Source organism: Nuphar pumila, chromosome 4 (genome assembly GCF_984573655.1).
Source record: "Nuphar pumila chromosome 4, dmNupPumi1.hap1.1, whole genome shotgun sequence".
Lineage (NCBI taxonomy): Eukaryota > Viridiplantae > Streptophyta > Magnoliopsida > Nymphaeales > Nymphaeaceae > Nuphar > Nuphar pumila.
This window is the reverse complement of record NC_143252.1, coordinates 141,786,214-141,812,866: the sequence shown is the minus strand read 5'-3', so window position 1 is coordinate 141,812,866 and position 26,653 is coordinate 141,786,214. Positions and strand designations below refer to the sequence as shown.

Sequence of the window (26,653 nt, the reverse complement as noted above, 5' to 3'; positions counted from 1 at the left end):
CCCTCCAACTCCTCCCAAACGACTACCAAATTCATGAGATGAGTGTCACATCTAACCCGTCTCCGATTACACTACAAATACTCCTGTAACATGCTCCCAAACAGAGCCTAATATAATTTCAGTTTCTGTAATGGTCTAAGCACTTGGATTCATTCAAATGAGTAAGATATATTGATTTTCTAATTAAAATGTAAAATGGGTCGGCTTAGACCCAGATCCAAACCTCATTAAAAGATGTATATTTACCCTGATATGGATAAACCTGACTACATTTGATCCTAATCTGACCCAGCTTCAGATATATACGATCTGGATCCAACAATAATGGTCGGATTCGGTGCGGACTCGGGTCTATGCTCTGATATCCGATCGTGAACCGACCCCGGAATCAGGCAACTAATGCCTTGGCTAAAGCAAAAGTTACAGCGGTTGCTATGGGGCCCACTTTTTTCTTGCTCCGTTAATCCATTCCACGTCAGCCTCTTTGATTCCTTTGTTAATAAAAGTACTTTTTTACAGGCTTTAGCCATTACCTAAGAAGTTTCAAAAGGAACCTAAACTTTTGTTAATAATTTAGTACACACCCAAAGTATTCAAATATTTAAAAAAGCACCTAACTTCTACCTTGGTAAATTATAAACAATGTTTGTCTTTTTTAATGATACAGTTAAGTATGTTACAATTACCATTTACCCCTTCAATAAAATGACCTCTCTCTATCTCAATCCTTATCACTTTGCTCGATAAGGTGAGTTTAGAACAAGGATCAAAGAATACCAATATTTGAAAGTATAGTTACCAAGAAATGAAATGGATACTAAAAGTAATATATGAAGCAGAAGCTAGTGTTAAAAACTAGTATGAAGCAAGAAGTGAGATACAATCATGAAATAATTTTGCTAGTGCATGAAAAGTAAAATAAAAAATAAAAAAGGCAATATGAAGCCAGAGTGAAAGTAAATAAGAAATGGTAAGGACATAAATATAATATAATATAAAACCAATATGCAAGTTTGTTACAAAAATTTATAATCTTTAATATAAAAATGTAAGCTAGAAAAAGTTAGCTGGAGGTGACAAAAAGCCAGAACAAAACTTTAAGGAAGCAAAGGGGAATCAATTTAAGAAACTAAAAGAGTAAGAGGGCTTCCCAAAACTTCCTCTTCTATCAAGAAAATGAGGAGTTTTTTTCTTTAGAAGCGAGTTTTTGCATGTAGCAAGCAGCTGTATCTATGAGAAAGAGAGGTTAAAATTGTAAATCCATTCTTTTATTTCGAGTCGCGTTAACGAAAACTTTAATAGGAAGCCCATTTTGATTAACGGCCGAAGGTTTTTGCAGTTTGGTGCATTTTTGACAAGTTGAATGACTTCGGAGCAATTATCCGAAAATAGTGAGGTGCTTTTCTGAATTTTTTGCTTACAAATAAATCCAAAGCAACGATCCCCGCCACTCTGTTTCCCACTTGGCTGCTGCATTGCTTTTTTTGAATTGGGCATCTCTCTCTCTCTATCTCTCTCTCTCTCTCTCTCATTCTTGAGCAGAACCCTAGGATTGGATTGCAGCATGACGATGCAGCTGAGGCTCTTAAGGAGAGCTCTGAGGCCGCAGGAGGAGCGGTGGCGCTCCGCCCTCTGCCGTTCCTTCTCGGTGATCTCAGCCCCTCCTCCTCAGATCCCTCCTTTCGACTACGAGCCCCAGCCTTACCGTGGCCCCAGGACGGAGGAGATCTTCGATAAGAGGAAGAAATTCCTTGGGCCTTCCCTCTTCCATTACTATCAGAAGCCCGTAAGTTTCCAGCTCCCCTCCCCCCTTTCTTTATTTCTTTCTTGGCATGATCAATTGTTGGAACTCGGGAGATCTCTCGTCTTAGAGTTGCAAACAGAATTGTAGATATACGGTTTGATGATCTAGAAGCCCATAAGTTTTTTCTCCATTTCTTTCCTGGCCTTATCGATGATTAGAATTCGAGAGACCTCTCGTTCTAGAGGTGCAAAAAGATTGTAGATATGTGGATAATGATCTTAATTAGACACGTGAATGAAGAATTCGTCGGGGAATGGCATGGTGGCGTAAGTGGTGAGGCTGGGACCAAGCTGTTTGGCTAGGTCAGACACGCCATTTTCCAGCGAACGGTGCCCATCGAAGGAGGAATTGTGGTGTCAAAACCAGGCCTGAATTCGACCGCTCCTTGTATGTTTAGCACACCCAACAAGACGGGAATTTCCTCTTTGTGGCCATGGGAAGGCCGGAGATTGGTAGATGACAAGCCATCATTGCTTTACAGCAAAAGCATTGCCGATTCTCGCTTTCCCATGGTAGAGTTTTTTGGTGGGTTCCCACACACTCAATTGTGCATGCGTATGACTGCCATACTTTTGCAAAAGAAGTGCCTAGATGATGCCCGTCAAGGGAGGAATTGTGGTGTCGAAGCCAAAATCTGAATTTCTACCACTCCCCCTAATGTTAAGTGCGGGGGCATTTCCTATTTGTGGCGACAGAAATTCCAGACAGTGGTAGATAAGGATTGTCGCCAATTCTCACCTTGCCATGGTAGTGTATTTTTTCCCACACAACCGATTGTGCATGTGTATGACAATATTTTATGCATTCCATTGTTGGGTTATCCTATACAGGATGAATGGACTAAATTATTGTTTTAATTCCCTTTTTATGCAGCTCAATATTGTGGAGGGCAAGATGCAATACTTATTTGATGAGGATGGAAAACGTTATCTTGATGCATTTGCTGGAATTGTTACTGTATCATGTGGCCATTGCCATTCAGATGTTGTCAATGCCATCATGGAGCAGACTAAGCTGCTCCAGCACGCTACAACTATATACCTACACCATGCCATTGCAGAGTATGCAGAAGCTCTGGCGTCAAAGATGCCTGGAAACCTAAAGGTTTTGTTCCTCATGATCTGGAAAGCCTTTATCTGCTTTAAGTTTGTAAATGTTGAATGCGCATAAAGGTACATTTGCTTTTATATCTGGGACTTAAGTTTTGTGAAAACTTTTATGACAAATTGAAAGTCATAGCTCCATGTGTAATCTGTTTCTAGCCATGCTGAAGAGGAAGGAGAATCTGGTTCACAACGAGTTGTTCATGTTATGAATAAATCAAGGATATGATTTATTTAATAAATGGCTACTCAAATATAAAAGTAAGAATATAATAGTTGTTCAAGTCTAATTTGAACTTGTTAATAATGAATTTCATCATTTTGTGTTAGCAAGAAAAGAGGAAAGAAACAAAGGTGGGATGCTATGGTAACCGTACACTCCATTTTTTCCTCCGTATCAGTGTCGACACGCATCGACACCCAGTCACGCCATTTTACCCTCCGTACATACAAGTTTGTATTTAATTTATAATTTATAATTTATAATTTATAATTTATAATTTATAATTTATAATTTATAATTTATAATTATATTTTCAGTTTATAACTTTATATTTCAATATAAATAGATATTTTGGATATAGCATGTATATTTAGATTATATTCAGTTTATTTTGAATTTATTTTGTATTTACGTGATATTTATATATATATATATATATATATATATATATATATATATATATATATATATATATATATATATATATATATATATATATATATATATATATATATATATATATATATATATATATATATATATATAGCAGTGTCCCCGTACCCACATTTTTGATAAAACTCCTGCAGAAATCAAGGGGGAGAAGAGAGAGAGAGCTCTGATTCTTGTTGGGAATCGGCAGCCACTGTTATTCTTCCTGGCTGCACTAAACATCATTAAGATAAGTAGGTTTTACAATTATTTTACAAGGACAAAACTGCTCCGGATTAGTAATGTATATTACATTACAATATAACATACATGTGAACCATATGGATCCTCTATTAGATCCATATCTGATCCATATTCTAATACCCTCCCTCAAGTTGTGCATGGGAGTGAACCATGTGCAACTTGTTCTTCAGATACCAGAAACGGTTACTTGTGAGACCTTTTGTGAACATATCAGTGACTTGGTCTTCTGAAGACACATAAGCCGGTTCAATCTCTTTGTCTGCTACCTTTTGTCTGATGAAATGTTGGTCAATCTCAATATGCTTGGTTCGACTGTGATGAACAGAATTGAACGCAATTTGTATAACACTTCTATTATCACACATGAGAGTCAAACTTGAGATACTCTATCCTATCTTTGTAAGTAGATGTCTAATCCAGGTCACTTCTGTTGTGGTAGCTGCCATAGATCTATATTTTGCTTCTGTGCTAGATCTTGCCACAACTTTCTGTTTTCTGCTACTCCATGAGATAAGATTGCTTCCAATGAAAACACAGTATCCTGAAACAGACCTCCTTTCATCTGGATCCCCTGCCCAGTCTGCATCTGTATAGGCTAATATGTCATGTTTCGGTGTTACCCATGAAGATTGTACATATGTGAGTCCATCACCCATTGTGCCTTTTAGATAGCGAAGAATACGTTTGACGACATCCATGTGACCAGTCTTTGGTTCGTGCATGAACTGAGATACTTGATTTACAGAATATATAATGTTTGGTCTAGTAAAGGTAAGGTACTGTAACATGCCCACTAAACTGTGATACTTGCTTGCATCAGGATATAACTCACCATCACAGATACTGAGTTTTTGATTGACAACACTGGGTGTAGGCACATGTTTGCAATCTGTCATTCCTGCTTTGGCCAGAAGATCAAGAGTGTATTTGTGTTGAGTCAATGATATTTTTTCATCCTGTTTGTCCACCTTTACACTAAGAAAATATCTCAGTTCTTCAAGATCTTTCATCTTGAATCGCATACTTAGTAAAGCTTTAATTCATTGAATATGGTCTGGAGCATTACCAGTGATCACTATATCATCAACATATATAAGTAAGAAAACCATAATGGTTCCATCCCTGTATATGAATAGAGAATGATCTAGTTGGGAACGAATGAAACCATGGTTTTGAATCTCTAAGGAGAAACTTTTAAACCATGACCTGGAGGCTTGCTTTAAACCATACAATGCTCTGGTTAATTTGCATACATATTCCTTTGGGTCTTCCTCTGCATAACCTTGAGGTTGCTCCATGCAGACCTCTTCTTTTAAATCCCTATGAAAGAATGCATTTTTTGTTAAAATGTACACTCAAAATCAATATTGTAAGTATAAATATATATACTTATATACATAGAGATACGTATACATATTTTATATGTATACGTATCTCTATATATAAGTATATATATTTATACATTTTTATCCTTTTTTTACCCAAAAGGGTATTTTTGTCATTTTACATTTTGCGCATATTCCATTTGGAATATGCTGTAATTTTTCCATTATTTTTGTAATTCTTTTAATTTTTCTTTTTTTTTCTTTTTTGCACTCTCAAAAAGTGCATTGGGGGTCTCCCCAATAGAGTCGTTGGGGAGCCCCCAACGGTCACAATTGTGACCGTTGGGAGCTCCCCAACGACTCCTTTGGGGAGCCCCCTCTTGCCTCTTTCCTTCTTGTATAAATAGGGGTGTTCCCTCTTTGTATTTTCTGAAGCTTGAGAGTCTCAAGCATTTGCTTTTATATATTGAAATACATGCATTATTGCATGTTTATTATTTATACACTTTTTGTGTATTTTGTTCAAGTGTTGTGAGAGTGCTTTCGTGCACTTCTTTTATAAGGTTTTTATGCTTGTTTATGTATTGTCTCTTCGTAGACAATTTCACATGGTATCAGAGCTCGGTTGTTGATTGGAGATCGTGAGATCCGCCTTTGTTCGAGTGTCTCGAAAACCGTGCCTTCGGATTTTTTGTGATTGAAGTGGTGGATCTTGCTTCTCAAATATTTTAGAAGGATCTTGTGCCAAGAAGAAGTGGAAACATCGTATTGGTACGTCTTTTTTCTTCTTCTCTCTACGTCTTAATGGGTGAGAAAGAGTCTCACTTTGCCCTTGGCTTCAAGTTGAATGGGTCCAACTATCATATTTGGGCCGGGAATATGGAGGCCCACATAAAAGGAAAAGGATTGTGGGGTTATGTGCAAGGAACAATTCCGGAACCGGAACCCAAGATAACCATAATGGACGGAAGTGAAATCAAGATTCTTGAGGGAGAGGAAAGGATCAAAGCTCTTGAAGAATACTCAAAGAAACACGACGAATGGGAAATGAAGAATTTCAAGATTCTTTCTTGGTTCTTCGCATCCGTCGAAACGAAGATTAATGCCAACATTATCAAATTCAAAAAGGCATCGGAAGCTTGGCATTATCTCGAGAAGATGTATACATCAAGAGACCTATCTCATAAGTATTACCTTCAAAAGAAGGCCCTCTCCCTTACTCAAGGTGAAATGTCTATTAGGGAATATTTTGCCGATCTTTCCTCTATTTGGGATGAGCTCTCTATGCTTGAACCAAAATGGAGTGGAGAGGCAATTGAACTCCGCCACAAGCAACTTGAAGAAGATCGTTTCTTCAATTTTTTGAATGGGTTGAGACCGGAATTTGAGCAAATAAGGTCATCACTTCTATCCTCATTTACTCCTCCCTCTCTTGAAGATGTTCTCACCAAGTTAAGTGGTGAGGAGACTCGTATGAATTTATGTAAACAAGGACCAAGTGTTCTTATGGTTCCTTGTAATTATGAAGAAAATAATGAGGTTAATGCCGTATCAAGGCCCGGAAATAATGTAAAGACCTATCGTCCTCCTCACTTTAAATTCCAAAATCAAGGAGGAGATGGTGGACAAAGAGGGAAGCGGGACTATAGCAAGACTATATGTCACTTTTGTAAAGAACCGCGGCATATCAAGCCGGTATGTCCCAAATGGAAGAAGCTCCTTGCTATGGCCACCACCGGGGCACCACAAAAGGAAGAGGCATCATCAAGTGGGTCACTCTCGTTGAACCAAATAATGGAAGCCCTTCAACCTCTTCTCAAGGGAGCTACATCCGGTGCCGCCGTGTCTACTTCTTCCATTCCAGGTAAAGTCCCTTGGCTTTTGGACTCAGGTGCATCCTTTCATATGTCCCCAAACATGTTTTCACTTTCCGATTATTCAAAAAATGCTTCTCCATCCTTTGTTTCCACTGCGGATGGAACTTCTCTTGAAATTAAAGGAATAGGTAATTTTGAAACTCAAGATTTTTTTATTCCAAAAATTAGATTTATACCTAAACTTAATTTAAACCTTCTTTCTGTTTCTCAACTCTCGGATCATGGTTGTGATATTAAATTTTCATGTGATAAATGTTTAATACAGGATCGCCTGTCCGGGAAATTGATTGGGGAAGGCTTTAGAAAAGGCGATTTATACTACATGGAATCTCTTCGAGTTCCAAAATCTTTTTGTAATGTTGCCCGAAACAAAGATATAAACATGTGGCACAAAAGACTTGGTCATCCTAATATCACCAAGTTGTCTTACTTACATTTTGCAAAAGACCTATGTAAAAGTTCCTTTTCTTGTAATGACTGTATTCTAGGAAAAATGAAAAGTTTACCTTTTGAGCAAAGAACTATGTTCTCATCAAAACCCTTTGAAATTGTTCATTCCGATGTTTGGGGACCGGCACCAGTTGTCTCTAAAGGAGGTTTTTCTTATTATGTTATTTTTGTGGATGATTTCTCTAGATATTCATGGATCTTTTTTCTTAAATTCAAACATGAAGTCTTTTCATGCTTTAGAACTTTCCATTCGATGATCAAGAATCAATTTAATAGTAACATAAAGATTTTTAGAAGTGATTCTGGAGGAGAATATCTCTCCAACCAATTTAAAATATATCTTGAAGATCAAGGAATCATTCACCAAAGATCTTGTCCTAAAACCCCCCAACAGAATGGGTTGGCCGAAAAAAAACATAGACATATTATTGAGACCACTCGAACCCTTCTTATTTCCCAAAACATACCAAATTTTTTTTGGGCTGAAGCTGCTCTTGCTTCTGTTTATCTGATAAATCGTTTGCCTTCTAGATTATTAGGAAAAATATCCCCTTTTGAGATTTTATATAAACTTGAACCAGATTATAATAGATTACGAGTCTTCGGGTGTAAGTGTTTCATACTTACGGATAAGAATGACAAACTCTCTCCCAAGGCTATCCCCTGCGTTTTTCTTGGCTATTCTGAAACTCAAAAGGGATTTCGGTGTTATGATCTTCGAGAAGATAAGTTATATGTCTCTAGAAATGTAACCTTTTTGGAAAATGAAAGTGGATTTGAAAAAAATGTTTCGCAACAAGAAAATTTTGATTATTCCTTCCTTTTTGACTTGTTGTCTAGTAATGATGATGTATCTAGTGATGATGATGTATCATCAAACCATGATGAGGACATTGAGGGTAATGTCGAAGAGCATAACCAACAAGAAGGCAGGAGTTCAAGTGATCCAATAACATACTCACGTAGAAACCAAGACACCTTTAGAAGTGCTATTGATCAATATAGTGAACTTGTTCCTGTTCTCGATCACCGTAGATCTGAGAGGAATAGGAGACCTCCAACTCGTTTTGTCTCCTTTGATTCCTTTTCACCCCGATATAGGACTTGTCTTAGTGCCATTCATTCTTATTTTGAACCTAGAAACTTTGAAGAAGCTAAAAAATGTATAGAATGGCAAGAAGCTATGCAAAATGAACTTAATGCTCTTAAAAGGGCTGAAACTTGGGATTTCGAAACTCTACCCATAGGAAAGAAAACTATAGGTTGTCGATGGGTTTTTAAGGTTAAAACTAAGAGTGACGGATCCCTTGAAAGGTATAAAGCTCGCTTAGTTGCAAAAGGATATGGGCAAGAGTATGGAATTGATTATGAAGAAACTTTTGCTCCTGTAGCCCGAATGGTTACAGTTAGATGTCTTATTACTATTGCATCTATTAAAAATTGGAACATTTTTCAAATGGATGTGAAAAATGCTTTTTTAAATGGTGATCTTAACGAAGAAGTATATATGGATGCCCCACCAGGCATGAAGATTCCTGAAAATAAAGTTCTTCGTCTTCGAAAGGCTCTTTATGGATTGAAACAGGCTCCCAAAGCCTGGTATGATAGATTTACCAGTGTAATGTTGGAAAATGGTTTCTTCTCATGCTATACTGACACTGCTCTATTTACTAAGAAATCTAAAGCAGGGATTGTAATATTATTGCTCTATGTTGATGATATGTTAATTACAGGTGATGATGTTCAAGGAGTCAAGGGTATTAAGTCCGTCTTGACTTCAAAATTTGAGATGTCAGACTTGGGTTTTCTGACATATTTTCTTGGAATTGAGGTTGCTTATTCGCAACGTGGTTATTTTTTATCTCAGTCTAAACTTGCTTGTGAGATTATTGACAGATCCGGGATTTCTGATGACAAAGTATGCGAAACTCCTGAAGTTGTGGGAGCAAAAATGAAAATTGACGATGGTGTTCCTTTAACCGATCCTACCCCTTACAGGCAGCTGGTAGGTTCGTTAATGTATCTTAGTATTACTACACCTGATTTATCACATGCTATACACATCGCCAGTTAGTTTCAGCACGCTCCTACAACCGTTCATATGAGTGCTGTTCTTCGCATCGTCAGATACTTGAAGGGCACAATAAATAAAGGAGTATTTCTATCTTCTTCTTCTGATTTAAAATTACTTGCTTATACTGACTCAGATTGGGGAGGTGACCCTAGTAACCGTCACTCCACCACTGTTTTTTGTGTTTTTCTAGGTGAATCTTTGATTTCATGGCGATGTAAAAAGCAACAGAAAGTCTCTTTGTCATCCACTGAAGCCGAATACAGAGCCATGGCATCCACTACCATGGAAATTGTATGGATTCGACAACTTTTGGAAGATATGGGAGTACCTATCCGAGAACCAACAAAGCTGTGTTGTGACAATAAAAGTGCAATCTATATTGCCAAAAATCACACCTTTCACGAGCGAACAAAGCATATAGAGATGGACTGCCATTATGTCAGAGAAGAATACTTGAAGAAGGTCATTGATCTACCATACGTGACGTCTGAGTATCAACTTGCGGACTTCTTCACAAAAGCTCTTTGTTCGCCTAGATTTCATTTCCTTCTGGACAAACTTGCGGTTATCATACCGTAAGTTTGAGGGGGGGTGTTAAAATGTACACTCAAAATCAATATTGTAAGTATAAATATATATACTTATATACATAGAGATACGTATACATATTTTATATGTATACGTATCTCTATATATAAGTATATATATTTATACATTTTTATCCTTTTTTTACCCAAAAGGGTATTTTTGTCATTTTACATTTTGCGCATATTCCATTTGGAATATGCTGTAATTTTTCCATTATTTTTGTAATTCTTTTAATTTTTATTTTTTTTCTTTTTTGCACTCTCAAAAAGTGCATTGGGGGTCTCCCCAATAGAGTCATTGGGGAGCCCCCAACGGTCACAATTGTGACCGTTGGGAGCTCCCCAACGACTCCTTTGGGGAGCCCCCTCTTGCCTCTTTCCTTCTTGTATAAATAGGGGTATTCCCCCTTTGTATTTTCTCAAGCTTGAGAGTCTCAAGCATTTGCTTTTATATATTGAAATACATGCATTATTGCATGTTTATTATTTATACACTTTTTGTGTATTTTGTTCAAGTGTTGTGAGAGTGCTTTCGTGCACTTCTTTTATAAGGTTTTTATGCTTGTTTATGTATTGTCTCTTCGTAGACAATTTCACATTTTTAACATCAAGCTGACTAAGGGTCCACCCATGTTCAATAGTCAGGCCAAGGATAATACAAATAGTTCCCATTTTGACCACTGGGCTGAAAGTCTCATCATAATTTTGACCGTATTCTTGAGTGAATCCTTTGGCAACAAGACGTGCCTTGTATCGTTCAATGCTACCGTCCAGTTTATACTTAATTTTATACACCCATTTTGAGCCAACAACATTTTTATCTGATGGGCGACCAACTATCTCCCATGTTTGACACTCATGAAGTGCCTCGATCTCCTCATTCATTGCTTCAATCCATTTGTTAGATTGAACAGCTTGACAAAACCCAAGTGGTTCCTCGTGCTTTTCAATCTTGGATGGAAAGATCTGAAAATCCATAAAGAAGTTATCATAACTCACCCATTTTTCAATAGGGTGCCTTATCCTGCCTGATCTTCTTGGTGCCTCTCTGTTGCTGGACAATGCCACGTGTTCTCCAACATGTGCATCTGTTTGCTCTCTGGGTCTTCTGGTATAGACATTTTCTTTGTATCTCAGACATTCTGTTTCCAATATCTTATCAGAAGTTGTCTCATCATGTATGTTTTCAGGAGCCAAAGTGGTATGTTCAGTAGCATGTGAAATAAGTTCAGCACTGAGTCATGGATCATACCAATTATCAACTGCGTCACCATGTTCATGATTGTGATTTGCTTTATTTTTCAAAAAACTTTTTTCATCAAAAACAACGTTTCTGAAAATTCTGATTTTCTTATTGGCAGGGTCATAGCACCTGTAACCCTTGTGTTCATCTGCATAACCTACAAATTGGCATATAGAGGCTTTGTCCTGAAATTTAGTTCTCATGGATTTATCAATGTGTACATAACATGTGCATTCAAAAACTCGTAACTTATCATAATCAGGATGTACACCAAAGAGAACATAATAGGGAGACTAATTTTCAAGGATAGGCATAGGAAGATGATTTATCACATGAGTGACAGTGTGAAAAGCTTCTGTCCAAAGACTAATGGGCAAGTTACAACCATGCATCATACTCATTGCACTTTCCACGATATGTCTGTGTTTACGTTCAACAATTCCATTTTGTTGTAGAGTGTACGGGCATGTGAGAGCATTATTTGAAAAACTGACATTGGAATTTGGTGTAGGTAGTAACCCACGCCCACCCTGGATTGGAGTTCCCTTGCCTCTGCCACGTCCTCCTCGTGTACGATCAACTATCATCCCTGTGGCAAGAACCTCATGCGTAGATGATTGTCCTGCTGAAGCATCAGACATGCTTTTCAGAGTCATCTCGTACTGAAAAAGTTTGGCACATAATTCCTCAAAACTGAGCAACGTAGGTAGGCATAATAAAGAGGTAACAAGAACATGATACTCTGGTCTCAGGGCATTCAGTGTCTACTGCACCTTTTCTTTATCTGACACTGGATACCCAACCATGGCTAATTGATCTGTGATGCTTTTGATTTGATTTAAGAATTCAATAATGCTCATTGCCCCCTTTTTTAACATCTGAAATTCACGTTTAAGAAACAACACTTTAGCCTCTGATATCTAAGAGTAGGTCTGAGCTAAAGCCTCCCACAAAACTTTAGATGTGCAATCATCCAAAATGAAAATCAATACTTCTTGTGACAATGTGGAAGTGATGTACGCGACGATGGCCTGATTGCGTTTCATCCAAGTAACAAATGCAGGGTTGCGAATAATATTTGGCAATCCTCCATCCTCTTTGGCTTCGGTTGTGATAAATTCTGAAGGCATTGGAGTGGAGTCATCCAAGTAACCTTAAAGATCTTGACTTCGAATAAAAGGGGCAGTTTGCCTTTTCCAAGTCAGATAGTTGTTTGTAATTAGCTTTTTCGAAACTAGCTGCCCCAGGAAATTGGAAGAAAGACCCCAAATTGGCTGAAGTATCCATTTGTAGAATTGTTGACGATTTTTTTTTGAACAGAATGACACTAGTGGCTGAAACTGGACTGTTTTATCATAAACTGACACAGTTGACAGAAATCGGCACAATGTCATGACAAGAGAAATATATTTTTGTGAGTGTATGGAAAATTTGACAGAAAATGAATGGGAGACGAAAATGGCTTATGGACAGGTAAAATGAACGAGACAAGCAGATTCCTGGTTGGGAAAACCAGGGAACTCGATTTTTCTACGCAGGCGTGACAGGCAGATTCCTGGTTGGGAAAACCAGGGAACTCGACTTTTCTAATATTAGAATATTAGATATTAGATATTAGAAGATGATGAGACAAGAGGGAAAAGCTAGAAAATAAACTTTTCACGTCAAAACAAGTTGTGAGATGAGATAAGAAGAAAACAGGAAACTCGACCTGTTTAGAAAAGATTGGGCCTTTGGGTTCGGCTGAAGAAGATGAGGAGGACTCGGCTGAAGGAACTTGGTATCCTTTTTGGGTTCGGCTAAAGAAGATGAGGACTCGGCTGAAGGAACTCGGCCTTTGGGCTCGACTGAAGAGGATGAGGAGGACTCGGCTGAAGGAACTCGGCGAGAAGAACTTGGCTTTTGGGTTCGACTAAAGAAGATGAGGAGGACTCGGCTGAAGGAACTCGGCCTTTGGGCTCTTATGAAGATCTTGTCAACTCGTCTGAAGAAGAGATGGAGTAGGCGTGACCAAAAGGCAGATCGTGGCCAATGGAGCAAGCCCTTTCGCGTTCCTGATGAAGACACTTTTATGCCCATATTTGATGCTGCTCTGATACCATGATAAAACTCCTGCAGAAATCGAGAAAGGGGGGGGGGGAAGAGAGAGAGAGCTCTGATTCTTGTTGGGAATCGGCAGCCACTGTTATTCTTCCTGGATGCACTAAACATCATTAAGATAAGTAGGTTTTACAATTATTTTACAAGGACAAAACTGCCATGGGTTAGTAATGTATATTACATTACAATATAACATACACGTGAACCATATGGATCCTCTACTGGATCCATATCCGATCCATATTCTAATAATTTTTTGGAATTTGCCATATCGTATCCTCCGAACCCGTACCCGCAACCGCACCTGCACTCGTACCCAGGTGACATAGGTGGGATGCCAAATTATCGATGATACTTGTTACTGAAATGGATGGAAAGGTGATCGATGTTGCAGGTAAAAAAAAAAAAAAGAAATGTAATATTAAACAACCCAATGCTTGAAATGGTCTCTGTTATGCGGATTGATGTCACAAAAGCATTATACATTAAAAGTATTGTATAGTCATTTCTCATATTGATGCTTTTTCTCCTTTTCCTTTTAGGTGCAAACTGTTGCTGTCATTGTGTACCCATGGAGGATCTATGATACTTCTATTAAATGTTAAACCATTCCCAGATTGTATTTATTTCGATCTAATGCTTGCTCTTATATTTGAAAATGGTTTCACCAGGTATTCGCTTTGTGGTTCTTGTCTTGGTTTAAAAGATTAAGTGTAATTTTTTATTTAATCACTCCTAATTTGTGTTCGGTGTGAAAGATATGAATGCCTTCTTGCAACTTGCTTCATTGAGGACCTCACTTTTTCTGTATGATGTGGTTACTGGTCACGATTCATATATTTATCTTTTAGATGAACTTATTTGGTCAACTGTTTCCATTTTTCGATTTTTGACATGTGGAGATAATCTCTTAAGTTATAAAACATGATAGGGATCAGCTGAGTCCAGATATGATTTTGTCATGCTGTTTTTATGTGCTCTTGTCCTCCCCATGAAACACTTTAGTCCATAACCTGAGCACTGAACACTGGTACACAAAAATTTGCAATAGGAGGTGTTTGTTTTCTATAACATATCCAAATACTAATATTGAAGAATCCAATTATATGGGAGTTTGGATAGGGAAAAAATGACAACAGAATTCAAGTATCCTTTTAAGAATGCCTATTTGCTACAAAACAATCCTCTTCAAGATGACTGGAGAAGTACACTGTGTGAAGTGCGAACTCTCAAGATTCATCATTCACTAGGAAAGGCAGAATAGAGTCAAAATAAAAAGATGTGAACATATTGGAAGTAATTTAGGTCTGAAGTTCGTATGAGTGTCACTTCTTTGTATCCTTTGTCTTTTTTCTCTATTCATGGTTCAAGATTTGCCATTGAGCTTCATTTTCAGGTGGAATTTGATCATTATTTTAGGTGCTGTACTTGACTATTTTTCTTATAGACTAAAGAGTAGTGTGCTGGATTATACTTTAAGATTTGACTGTATCAATTGACTCCTAGTGCAATATGACTGATTAAGGTTTTATTGTTATGGGCAAAGTACAGGTTGTATATTTTGTCAATTCCGGTACTGAAGCAAATGAACTGGCGATGCTTATGGCTCGGCTTTACAGTGGTAATGTTAGCATGATTGCCTTGAGAAATGCATATCATGGTGGGAGTTCAGGTACGCTGGGATTGACAGCTCTAAAAACATGGAAATACAACATACTTCAGGTTGGTATTTGGTCCAGGTTCCAATATCTGCTTGTGATTGCAAGATATAGATGTTTTGTCGTTTGCTTCTTTAGCTGGAGATACTGCATGCTGACATGTAGATTCATTTTCATGTGATTTTGCCTTTCTCTTTTTCCAATGTCTTTCTTTCTTGAGAGGCATGCTGTTTCTCCTTTCTTTTTCCAATGCTTTTCTCTCTTCTTTATGATGGTTGTGAGAGGTGGGTTGCTCTTGCAAAATAAAATTTTACTGTCAACAAGGTTTTAGACACTAAATATAATTGACCATTTTATCAGGTTGTCAGTTTTGATATTGTCGAACAGTATATGATGACTATGTAGTATCATTTGCTTGTTCTCTTTAAAACCTGTGATTTTTTTGTTTCATCCATTCGATTCTTGGTTTACATTTGTTTTTTCTTCTTCTGAATATTGCAAATATGAAATTATTGTCCATCAACATAAGCAAGAAGATAAGGCATCCTGGGTTGGAAATAAAAAGAATAGTTCTGTTATTAATGGGGCCTGTCCTGTTGAGAGCAAGAATGGCGTTGGGTCCATATTTTAGATTGGAAACTATAACTTTAGTTTCTATGTTCTCAAATTTCTCCCCTAGTCTATCTGCATACAACAAGCATTTTTTTTTCTTAATTTCACTTTAACTAAAAAGTTCATTAATTTGCCAATCTTCATTGATCTGACATATCCATAAAAAGATAATCGAAACAGTGTTTTATGAAGAAAAAAATCCATATGGTAATTATACTCACCGTATATGACTATGAGAAACAGGTAAATCACACATATATATCACTTTCTGCCTTTAACAAAAACAAAATGGAAACAAAGTAACACACACATATATAAAAAAACATAATCAATTAAAATTAATTGTGCACGCTTTCAATGTTTCACAGAAAAATCCCAAAAGCAAAGTGACACATATATATAAAACATAATCAATATGTATATATAACTCAGCATTCATCATTTCACAGAATAAATTATAAACACACACACACACACACACACACACACACACACACATATATATATATATATAATTATATATAAAGAAAATAATATAATACATGTAATAATAATAAAAAATGACTAAAACTGTCCTTGCATCTAGACAAGGATAACTTAATCGTCAATTAAGCACCCTAGTTGGTGCCTAGTCAGCAAAATTGGTACATTTTAAGGTACCCACCTAGGAATTGCAAAGCCTAGGCATTTTACCTATGCCTAGGCCGACTAGGCTGACTAGTCCGTGCCTAGTCAGCACTTTTGATTACATATCTAGTTGTATGTCATTCTCTAAACATGAAATTTTGAAAACTTGCACAGGGTGAAATTCACCATGTTATGAATCCAGATCCATATCATGGTGTATTTGAATCTGATAGTGCCCGTTATGCAAAAGAGGTGCAAGATCATATCGACTATGGTACCTCTGGTCTAGTTGCAGGTTTCATTGCAGAAACATTCCAGGTTTGCAATCACTATAACCCAATGATATTATATGATTCTTGTTTATTTTGGTTGGTTTGATTGCATTGACTGCAGCAAAACTAGTATTTGTCGTGTTTAGGGTGTTGGAGGAGCAGTTGAGCTGGCCCCTGGATATCTACAACTGGTATATGACATTGTTCATAAAGCTGGAGGTGTTTGCATAGCAGATGAAGTACAAAGTGGATTTGGTCGAACTGGAAGCCATTACTGGGGATTTGAAACACAGGGTGTTATTCCTGATATTGTCACCATGGCGAAGGTCTCAACTTTTTCCTCAGATTTTGCAAATAGTATTCTGTTTTATCTTATGATCGTTGCTTTCTGCTTCATGTCTGATTAGTCAAACTTTGCATCAAATGTGCACAATAAACAATCAACTAGATGTATTTCCTGCTTTGAGATTGTTTCATTTGGCACCAACAGGGAATTGGCAATGGCCTACCTTTAGGAGCAGTGGTCACAACACCAGAAATTGCGTTTGTATTGTCAGAGAAAGTTCAATTCAACACATTTGGTGGGAACCCTGTTTGTTCTGCTGGTGGACTTGCAGTACTGAAGGTTCTCGACAAGGAGAACCGTCAAAAGCATTGTGCTGTTGTTGGTTCCCACCTGCTTGAGCGTTTGAGGCACCTTCAGCAGAAACATGAAAGTAACCATCACTTTTGATCTTTCGTATTTCCTATGTCATGATTGGATTGTTAAAATGTAGTCTCTCTTATATATATATATATATATATATATATATATATATATATATCAAACCCGACAAGGGTATTTATGTAAATTCACATATTTTACGCATATTCTCACTTGAGAATATGATTGTACTTTTTCATTTTCAATTTTCCTTTTTGTATTTTTCTTTTTCCTTTTTATTATTTTTTTTGCTTTTTGATTGATGTGACATGAGGGGGCCCTCAATACACATGTTGGAGCCCCCTCCAACGGTTACATTTCTAACCGTTGGAGGGGCTCCAACGTATGTATTGGAGCCCCCCCATGTCTCCAATACTTATAAATAGGGGTGATCCCCTTTAGCCTTTTATATTTTTTGTCAAGCCCCTTTCGGGACCCAATATATTGAAGTTGATATTTTTTATGCTTTTGTGCATGTGTATATGTGCCTTTGTGCACTTGTGAGAGTTTTCCTTTGTGCATTTGTGCACACTTCGTGTTTCTAGCTTTGTGTTCATACACAAAATCTCTTTTTATAGAGATTTTCACATGGTATCAAAGCAAGGTCGTTTGGAGAAAAAAATTTGTGTCGTTCTTCACAATATCGAGTGCCTTGAAAAGCGTGCCTTCAACTTTTTGATGATTGGCATAAAGACTCCTCTTCATCCAATATTTTAGAAGATTACTACAAGTAAGACTTAAATCTTATTGTGATACATCTCATTTTCTCTCATCTTACCTCTCTAATGGGTGAAAAAGACTCTCATTTTTCTTTTGGTTTCAAGCTAAATGGCTCCAATTATCACATATAAGCCGAAAATATGGAAGCCCACATTAAAGGAAAATGGCTTTGGGGTTACGTTCAAGGCTTGATTCCGGAACCGGAGCCTAAAATTACGTTGATTAAAGAGGGCGAAATCAAAATTCTTGAGGGAGATGAAAGAACTAAGGCTCTTGAGGAGTATAGTAGAAAACATGAGTGAGAAGTGAAGAACTTCAAGATCTTGTCATGAATTTTTTCCTCCGTTGAGACAAGAATCAATGCCAATATTATAAAGTTTAAAAAGGCACCTCAAGCGTGGGAGTACCTTGAGAACATGTACACTTCTAGGAACTTGTCTCATAAGTATTACTTCCAAAAGAGGGTGCTAACCCTTCTTCAAGGAGAGATGACTATAAGGGAGTATTTTGCCGAACTCTCTTCCATTTGGGATGAGCTTGCTATGCTTGAACCCAACTTGAGTGGAGAAGCCATAGAGCTTTGACATAAACAAGTCGAAGAAGATCGATTTTTCAACTTTTTGAATGGGCTAAGGCCCGAGTTTGAGCAAATTAGATCTTCTCTCCTATCCTCCTTCACCTCTCTTTCTCTTGAAGACGTTATTACAAAATTAAGTGGAGAGAAAACTCGTATGGGCATTAGCAAGCAAAATTCAAGTGTTCTTGCAATGCCCACAAATCAAGAAGAGTGTGATGGAGCTAATGTCGTTTCTAAGCCCGGGAACAACTTGAGGACATATAAACCTCCTCATTTTAAAAGCCAAAATCAAGGGACCAATGGTGGTCAAGGAGGAAGAAGAGACTATAGCAAAATTGTGTCACTTTTGCAAAGAGCCGGGTCATATCAAACTGGTTTGTCCCAAATGGAAGAAATTACTAGCAATGGCCACCACATCTCAACCACAAAAAGAGGAATCTACAAATGGAGCTCTCTCTCTAAATCAAATTATTGAAGTTCTTCAACCTCTTCTTAAGGGAGCTATTTCCGGTGCCGCTATGTCTACTCCAGGTAAAACTTCTTAGCTTTTAGATTCGGGTGCTTCATTTCATATGTCTCCAAACATTTTCTCTCTTTCCGAATATTCTAATAGTTCGTCACCATCTTTTGTTTCAACCGCGGATGACACTTCTCTTGAAATTAAGGGAATTGGAAATTTTAAAACCCAAAACTTCTTTATTCCTAGAATTAGATTTATGCCAAAATTAAATTTAAACTTACTTTCCGTCTTTCAACTCTCAGACCTTGGGTGTGACATTCAATTCTCATCTAATAAATGTTTAATACAGGATCACCGGTTCAGGAGGTTGATTGGGGAAGGCTCTAGGAAAGGAGACTTATACTATGTGGACTCTCTTCAAATTCCAAAACCCTTCTTTTGTAATGTGGCCCAACATAAAAACATAAATGTTTGGCACAAAAGACTTGGTCATCCCAACATCACCAAGTTATCCTATTTGAACTTTGTTAAAAAACTTTGTAAAAGTACTTTCTTTTGTAATGATTACATTCTTGGAAAAATGAGAAGTATGCCTTTTGAACAAAGATCTATGTTTGCCTTTTGAACAAAGATCTATGTTTACCACTAAACCTTTTGAAATTATTCATTCGGATGTTTGGGGACCGGCACACGTCGTATCTAAGGAAGGTTTTGCCTATTATGTGATTTTTGTAGATGATTTTTCACGATATTGTTGGATATATTTTCTCAAACATAATCATGCAGTCTTTTCATGTTTTAAATCATATCATATGATGATAAAAAATTAATTTAATAGTAATTTAAAGATATTTAGGACCGATTCCGAAGGTGAATATCTTTCTAATGAATTTAAGAAATATCTTGAAGACTATGGTATTGTTCATCAAAAATCGTGTCCTAAGACCCCACAACAAAATGGGTTGACCAAAAAGAAGCATAGGCATATCATTGAAACCACTAGAACCCTTCTTATTTTCCAAAGTATTCCAAAAAAAATTCGGGCCGAAGCGGCTCTTGCTTCCATTTACCTTATTAATCGTCTTCCATCCAAAAATTTAGATAAAATCTCTCCTTTTGAGACTCTATATGAAAAAGAACCCGATTATAATAGATTGAGAGTTTTTTGTTGTAAGTGCTTTGTTCTTATAGATAAAAATGATAAACTCTCACCAAAAGTCATTTCTTGTGCTTTTCTTGGCTATTTTGAAACCCAAAAAGGGTTTCGATGTTATGATACTAAGACTGATAAGTTATATGTCTCAAGGAATGTAACATTTTTAGAAAATGATAGTGGTTTTGAAAAGAATGAATCTCATTTAGAAAATGTCGACTATTCTTTTTTTTTTTGATCTATTATCTAAAGATGATATCTCTAGTGATGATGAATCAACATATAACAGTGACAATGAAGTGATTGAAATCAACAATAATCCTAACCTTACTCTCAAGAAGAAAATATAACTAGAGACTCTATCACCTATACTCATAGAGATAGACGCACCTTTAGAAGTGCTATTGAGCAATATAGTGAACCTGGTGAATCTATCTCTACACATAATTCAAACCCTAGAAGAACCGAAAGAACTAGAAGAACTCCGTCTAGATTCGTATCATTTGATTCTTTCTCTCCTAAATATTGGGCTTTTTTAAGTGACATTCATTCATATTTTGAACCGAATTTTTTTGAAGATGCCAAATGTTGTATTGAATTAAGAGAAGTCATGGAGAGTAAACTCAAAGAGCTTAGGAAAGCCAATACTTGGGAATTTCAAACGCTTCACAGTGGAAAGAAAACTATAGGATGCCATTGGGTGTTCAAAGTCAAAACCAAGAGTGATGGATCTCTTGAGAGGTATAAAGCTCGTCTAGTAGCTAAAGGGTATAGTCAAGAATACATGATTGACTATGAAGAGACATTTGCTCCAGTAGCTCGTATGGTTACTGTCAGATGTCTCATCACCATTGCTTAAATTAGAAAATGAAATATTTATCAAATGGATGTCAAAAATGTCTTTTTAAATGGTGATCTTAATGAAGAAGTCTACATGGATGCTTCACCTGGTATGAAAATCTCTAAAAACAAAGTTCTTTGTCTTCGTAAAGCTCTTTATGACTTGAAACAAACTCCCAAAGCTTGGCACGATAGGTTCAACAATGTAATGACTGAAAATGGTTTCTCTTCGTGCTATACTGACACTGCATTGTTTGATAAGAAATCTAATGCAAGAATTGTTATATTACTGTTATATGTTGATAACATGAGATGATACTAAAGGAATCAAAAGTATTAAATCTATCTTGACTTCAAAATTTGAAATGTTAGACTTAGGATTTTTGACATATTTTTGGGGAATTGAGGTTGCTTATTCTCACAGAGGTTACTTTTTGTCTCAAACTAAACTTGCTTGTGAGATTCTTGACAGATCAAGAATCATAGATGACAAAGTCTGTGAAACTCCTGAAATAGTGGGTTCGGAAATGAAGATTGATGATGGGATTCTTCTAAAAGATCTCACACCTTACATGCAATTGGTTGGATCTCTAACGTATCTCAACATTACTAGGCCTGATATTTCTCATGCAGTTCATGTTGCCAGTCAATTTCAACATGCACCTACTACAGTTCATATGAGTGTCATTCTTTGCATCATCATATACATAAAGGGTACAATAAACAAGGGAGTATTTCTATTTTTTTCTTCTGAATTAAGTTTAATTGCTTATACTGACTCTGATTGGGGAGGTGACTCAAATAATCGTCACTCCACTGAAAGAAAGGAGCCTTTGACCTCCACGTTGCACCTGTAACCGAGAGATAGAGAGAGAAAGAGGGAAGAGAGAGAGAGAGGAGAGAGAGAGGTTCTGGAGAAAGGGGTGTCAGTCCATCGTGGCTGCACCTCTCATTCTATTAATGTATTAACTGTGTAAAACTAGGGTACAGAAATACCCCTTTAATAACAAGCTAATTTACACTATACACGAATTGGGTCTGGACCCGATCCAATATATAAATGGATCGGGTCAGACACATACATAGTAATGACTTCTTTTCAGCCTCCCTCAAGTTGTGCATGGTGTTGAACCATGAACAACTTGCTTTTTAGAAACCAAAATCTGTCCTTTGTCAACCCTTTAGTGAGGATGTCGGAAACTTGTTCTTCAATTGACACATACATGGGCTCTATCTCTTTATCTTCAACCTTTTTTTCTAATAAAATGTTAATCTATTTCAATGTGCTTTGCTCGACTATGGTGGATGGGATTGAAGGACATGTTGATGGCACTTTGATTGTCACACAACAACAGTGACCGAGCAATCGGTTCTCCCATTTTTGTTAGGAGATGTCTTATTCATGTAGCCTTGGCCGTGGCAGTGGCCATTGATCTTTATTCAGCCTCAGTGCTTGATCTAGCAACCGCCTTTTGTTTTCTACTGCTCCAGGATACCAAGTTTGGCCCAATGAAGCTGCAATAACCGGATACTGATCGTCGTTCGTCTGGATCACCCGCCCAATCAGCATCAGCATAAGTGCCGATCTCATGGCCTCCGCCTGGATCTAATTCTCTTTTCTTGTATACCAGCCCATCACCAATTGTACCCTTCAGGTAACGAAGTATACGTTTGACTGCTTCCATATGTGACATACGAGGTTCATACATAAACTGGGATACCTGATTAACCGAATATACTATATCAGGTCTAGTAAAAGTTAGGTATTGCAACATGCCAACTAAGTTGCGATACTTAGTGGGATCTCCATATATATCCCCTTCCTTTGAACTTAGTTTCTGATGAATGACACTTGGAGTTGTTAACGACTTACAATCTGTCATGCCTGCTCTGCTAAGAATGTCCAACGTGTATTTGTGTTGAGTAAGGGTGAGTGTATCATTTCTTTTATCAACTTCTACCCCAAGAAAATATCGCAGCTCTCCCAAATCTTTCATCTTAAATTTCTGATTTAATAACTTCTTCACCTGCTCAATGTGACTTTTGCAGTTCCCTGTGATGATGATGTCATCTACATATATTAATAGAAGAGTAGTGAATCCTTGTTCATTGTGAATAAATAATGAGTGATCCAAAAGGGACCGAGAGAAGCCATGTCGTTGTATCTCTAGAGAAAAACTGTCGAACCAGGAACGAGAAGCTTGTTTCAAACCATAGAGTGCTCTCTTTAACTTGCATACATATTTTTTGGTGTCTCGTTCTGCATATCCAGTGGGTTGTTCCATGTAAACTTCCTCTTTTAAATCCCCGTGCAGAAATGCATTTTTGACATCCAGCTGGCTCAATGTCCATCCATATTTAATGGCTAGACTCAACACAATGCGAATGGTCCCCATTTTAACTACAGGACTGAAAGCTTCATCAAAGTCTTGGCCTTCCTCTTGTGTGAATCCCTTGGCTACAAGTCTAGCCTTGTACCTTTCAATGCTCTCGTCTGGTTTATACTTTATCTTGTACACCCATTTTGACCCAACAACATTTTTGTTTAGTGGCCTAGGAACAATCTCCCATGTCCCACATTCATGTAAGGCCTCCATTTCTTCATTCATTGCTTCTACCCATCTTCTAGAGCTCGCAGCTTGATAGAACATGAGGGGCTCATCCTCTTACTTATGGATGTCAAGAACAACTGAAAATCCAATGAAAAGTTTTTATAACTTACCCACCTGTCAAGCGAATGTCGAATCCGTGAGGATCTTCTGATATCCATTATCTGTGAAGCTGGATCCGTACTCGTACAAGAGACGAATGAGGGTTCTTTCTCTCGTCGGGTGTATACAATACCTTTATACCTTGCTGGCTCCAAATCATGTGTAACAGTTTCTTCCGTTTGAGTTTTATTTGTTGATTCCTCACGTGTCTCCTTCTGACTGTAATTTTCTGGACAGTCTACTTTACCATTGGAAAAGAGTTCTGAATTTAACCATGGGTAGTATACCTCAATGCTGGGACTTGAGTTATCAGGGTTGAATTAGCATCCTGATCATCAAAATTCATTTCATCGAAAATTACATTCCGTGAAATTTTGACATGCTTACTCAGGGGATCATAGCACCTGTAACCCTTTGTAGTCTTCTGCATATCCTATAAACCTGCATTTCAAGGCTTTATCTTGGAACTTGTGCCTGAGTGAGCTGTCAATGTGAACATAGCAAACAGACCCAAACACACGTAATTCATGATAATCAGGTTGTATGCCAAAAAGAGAGAAATATGGTGACTTATTTTCTAAGATACTCATGGGCAATCGATTTATCACATGAACTGTGGAGTGAAAAGCCTCAGTCCATAATGATATAGGAATGTTGCTCATGTGCATCATGCTCATTGCAGTCTCTACAATATGTCGATGCTTCTTCTCAGCAATCCCATTTTGTTGAGGTGTATGCGGGCAATACACTCTTCTCTTTATCCCATTATGTTGAAGGAAACTAACAAAGTCACTCGAGGAGAATTCACCTCCTCCATCACATGAGAAATTGAGAATGTTGGTAGAAAAATGATTTTGAACAAAGGAATGAAATCTTTGGAACAATTCAAAGACTTCTAATTTGTGCTTCATAAAAAATATCCAAGTATAACGTGAGTAACTATCAATGAAAATAAGATAGTATTTACTGCCAGAAAGAGAAGTAATTGGGGCATGACCCCAGACATCTGAACAAATGACCTCAAATGGCCTTGAAACTCTTTTATTAATGGAGGCAAATGGTAAAACATGACTCTTACATAAATGACAACTAGAACACTTTGTATCAACAACCACTGAACTCAGACTGGACTTAGGAATAAAATTATTCAAGACAAGTTTTTCAATAAAATGACGACCATAATGGCCAAGACGACTATGCCAAAGTCTTGGCTTATTACATTCAGAAATATTAAATATGAAATCAGGATAAAAAAATTGACGTTGGTGAGGCTGCAAGGATGAATAGTCGGAATGAATAGAGGAGGGATCTTCTTGAAAGATATACATGTTGCCCCATTGTTTTCCTTCAGCGAATGTCTTCCTCGTGCGAAGATCCTTGACATAAACAGAAGAGGGAGTAAATTCAACTGAAGCATTAGCATCATCAACGAGTTTTGAGACAGAAACAATGTTCTTTTGAATATTAGGTGCATGGATGACACTTGGAAGTTTAAGAGAGGACTTTGACATGGGTATAATGGCATTTCCAGTATGTGAGATTGAGTGATGAGATCCATCTCCTGTGACTATGCTATTCTTACCAACATAAGGAGTAAGAGTCAAGAGTTTACCTGCATCACCTGTGACACGAGTAGCTGCTCCGGAGTCGACATACCAAATTCCTTTGTCATTTTGCTTCATATTCAATTCTGCCAAGGCTGCCAACAACAACTCCTTTACTTCTCCATCCTTCCTAGCCTCTGCTTGTGGAGCTTTCCCTTTGTTTTGAGGATTAAACCAACAATTTGCTTTAATGTGCTCTTTCTTGTTGCATAGAAAACATGTGGGAATGGGTCTTTGTCCTTGTATATTGGGTGTCGGAAGTATGCCACGACCTTCATAGGTGTTTCTCCCTTGGCCTCCGTTTCCTCGAAAAGAACTTCCTCATCCTCGACCATAACTCATTCCCATAGCCAGCACATCTTGTGTTCCTGAATTCCCATGAGAACCTTCAGAAGATCCTTTCAGAGTCATCTCATATTGCAATAATTTCGCACAAAGATCTTCAAACTTTGGAAGTTCTGGTAAACATAGTAAGGTAGTCGTCATAACATGATAGTCTGGCCCCAATCCACTCAAGGTTTGTTGTACTTTATCTTTTTCACTGACAAGACACCCAACAACAACCAGCTGGTCTGTGATGCTTTTCATTTTGTTCAAGTATTCCATAATAGACATGGAATATTTCTTCAGCATTTGAAACTCTCGCTTAAGAAACATAATTCTTGCCTCAGAAATTTGTGAATACGTTTGAACTAACTCATCCCACAGTTCCTTGGCCGAACAGTCATCAGGAAGAGCAATAAGAACCTCCTGGGAGAGAGTTGAAGTGATGTATGCCACTAGCGATTGATCCCTCTTCATCCAAGCAACATATTCTGGGTTCTTGCGAAGAACAATAGATTGTTCTCCTTTATCGTCCACCTTTTCCTGCGAAAGGAATTCTGGAGGCGGTGGAACCGATCCATCCAGATGACCAAAGAGGTCTTGACTCTTTATAAATGGGATGATCTGTCTTTTCCAGGTTAAGAAATTAGAGTTATTCAGTTTTTCAGAGACTAGTTGACCGAGAAAGCTTGAGGACAGACATGACTTCCCATGAGTGAAATCCATTTGAGAAAACCTGCACTGACACTTAGGTATATCACAGCAGAGGACTCGGCTAACAGGACACTCGGCTGACAAAAGATACTCGACAGGTGATACTTGTTAGGTTCACGTGGTTTCCAGGTGCACTCTGCTGATGCACCAAAGGAAATAACGCGTTTCCACAGAGGTCGAGTTTCTCACAGGAAGAAAA

General features: G+C 37.5%; 1 protein-coding gene across 1 annotated transcript in view; it reads left to right on the top strand.

Annotated features, from left to right (window-relative positions):
• The first annotated feature begins 1,455 nt into the window (after positions 1 to 1,455).
• Positions 1,456 to 26,653, top strand: part of LOC149841383 (alanine--glyoxylate aminotransferase 2 homolog 1, mitochondrial-like) — a 46,876-nt gene continuing 21,678 nt past the window's right edge. The window contains exons 1-6 of the mRNA XM_090003804.1: positions 1,456 to 1,786; positions 2,678 to 2,908; positions 15,031 to 15,201; positions 16,551 to 16,694; positions 16,795 to 16,974; positions 17,139 to 17,364. Of these exons, the coding sequence (XP_089859930.1) occupies positions 1,565 to 1,786; positions 2,678 to 2,908; positions 15,031 to 15,201; positions 16,551 to 16,694; positions 16,795 to 16,974; positions 17,139 to 17,364 (1,174 nt within the window). The 5' untranslated portion in view covers positions 1,456 to 1,564. The remainder of the gene's footprint in view (positions 1,787 to 2,677; positions 2,909 to 15,030; positions 15,202 to 16,550; positions 16,695 to 16,794; positions 16,975 to 17,138; positions 17,365 to 26,653) is intronic.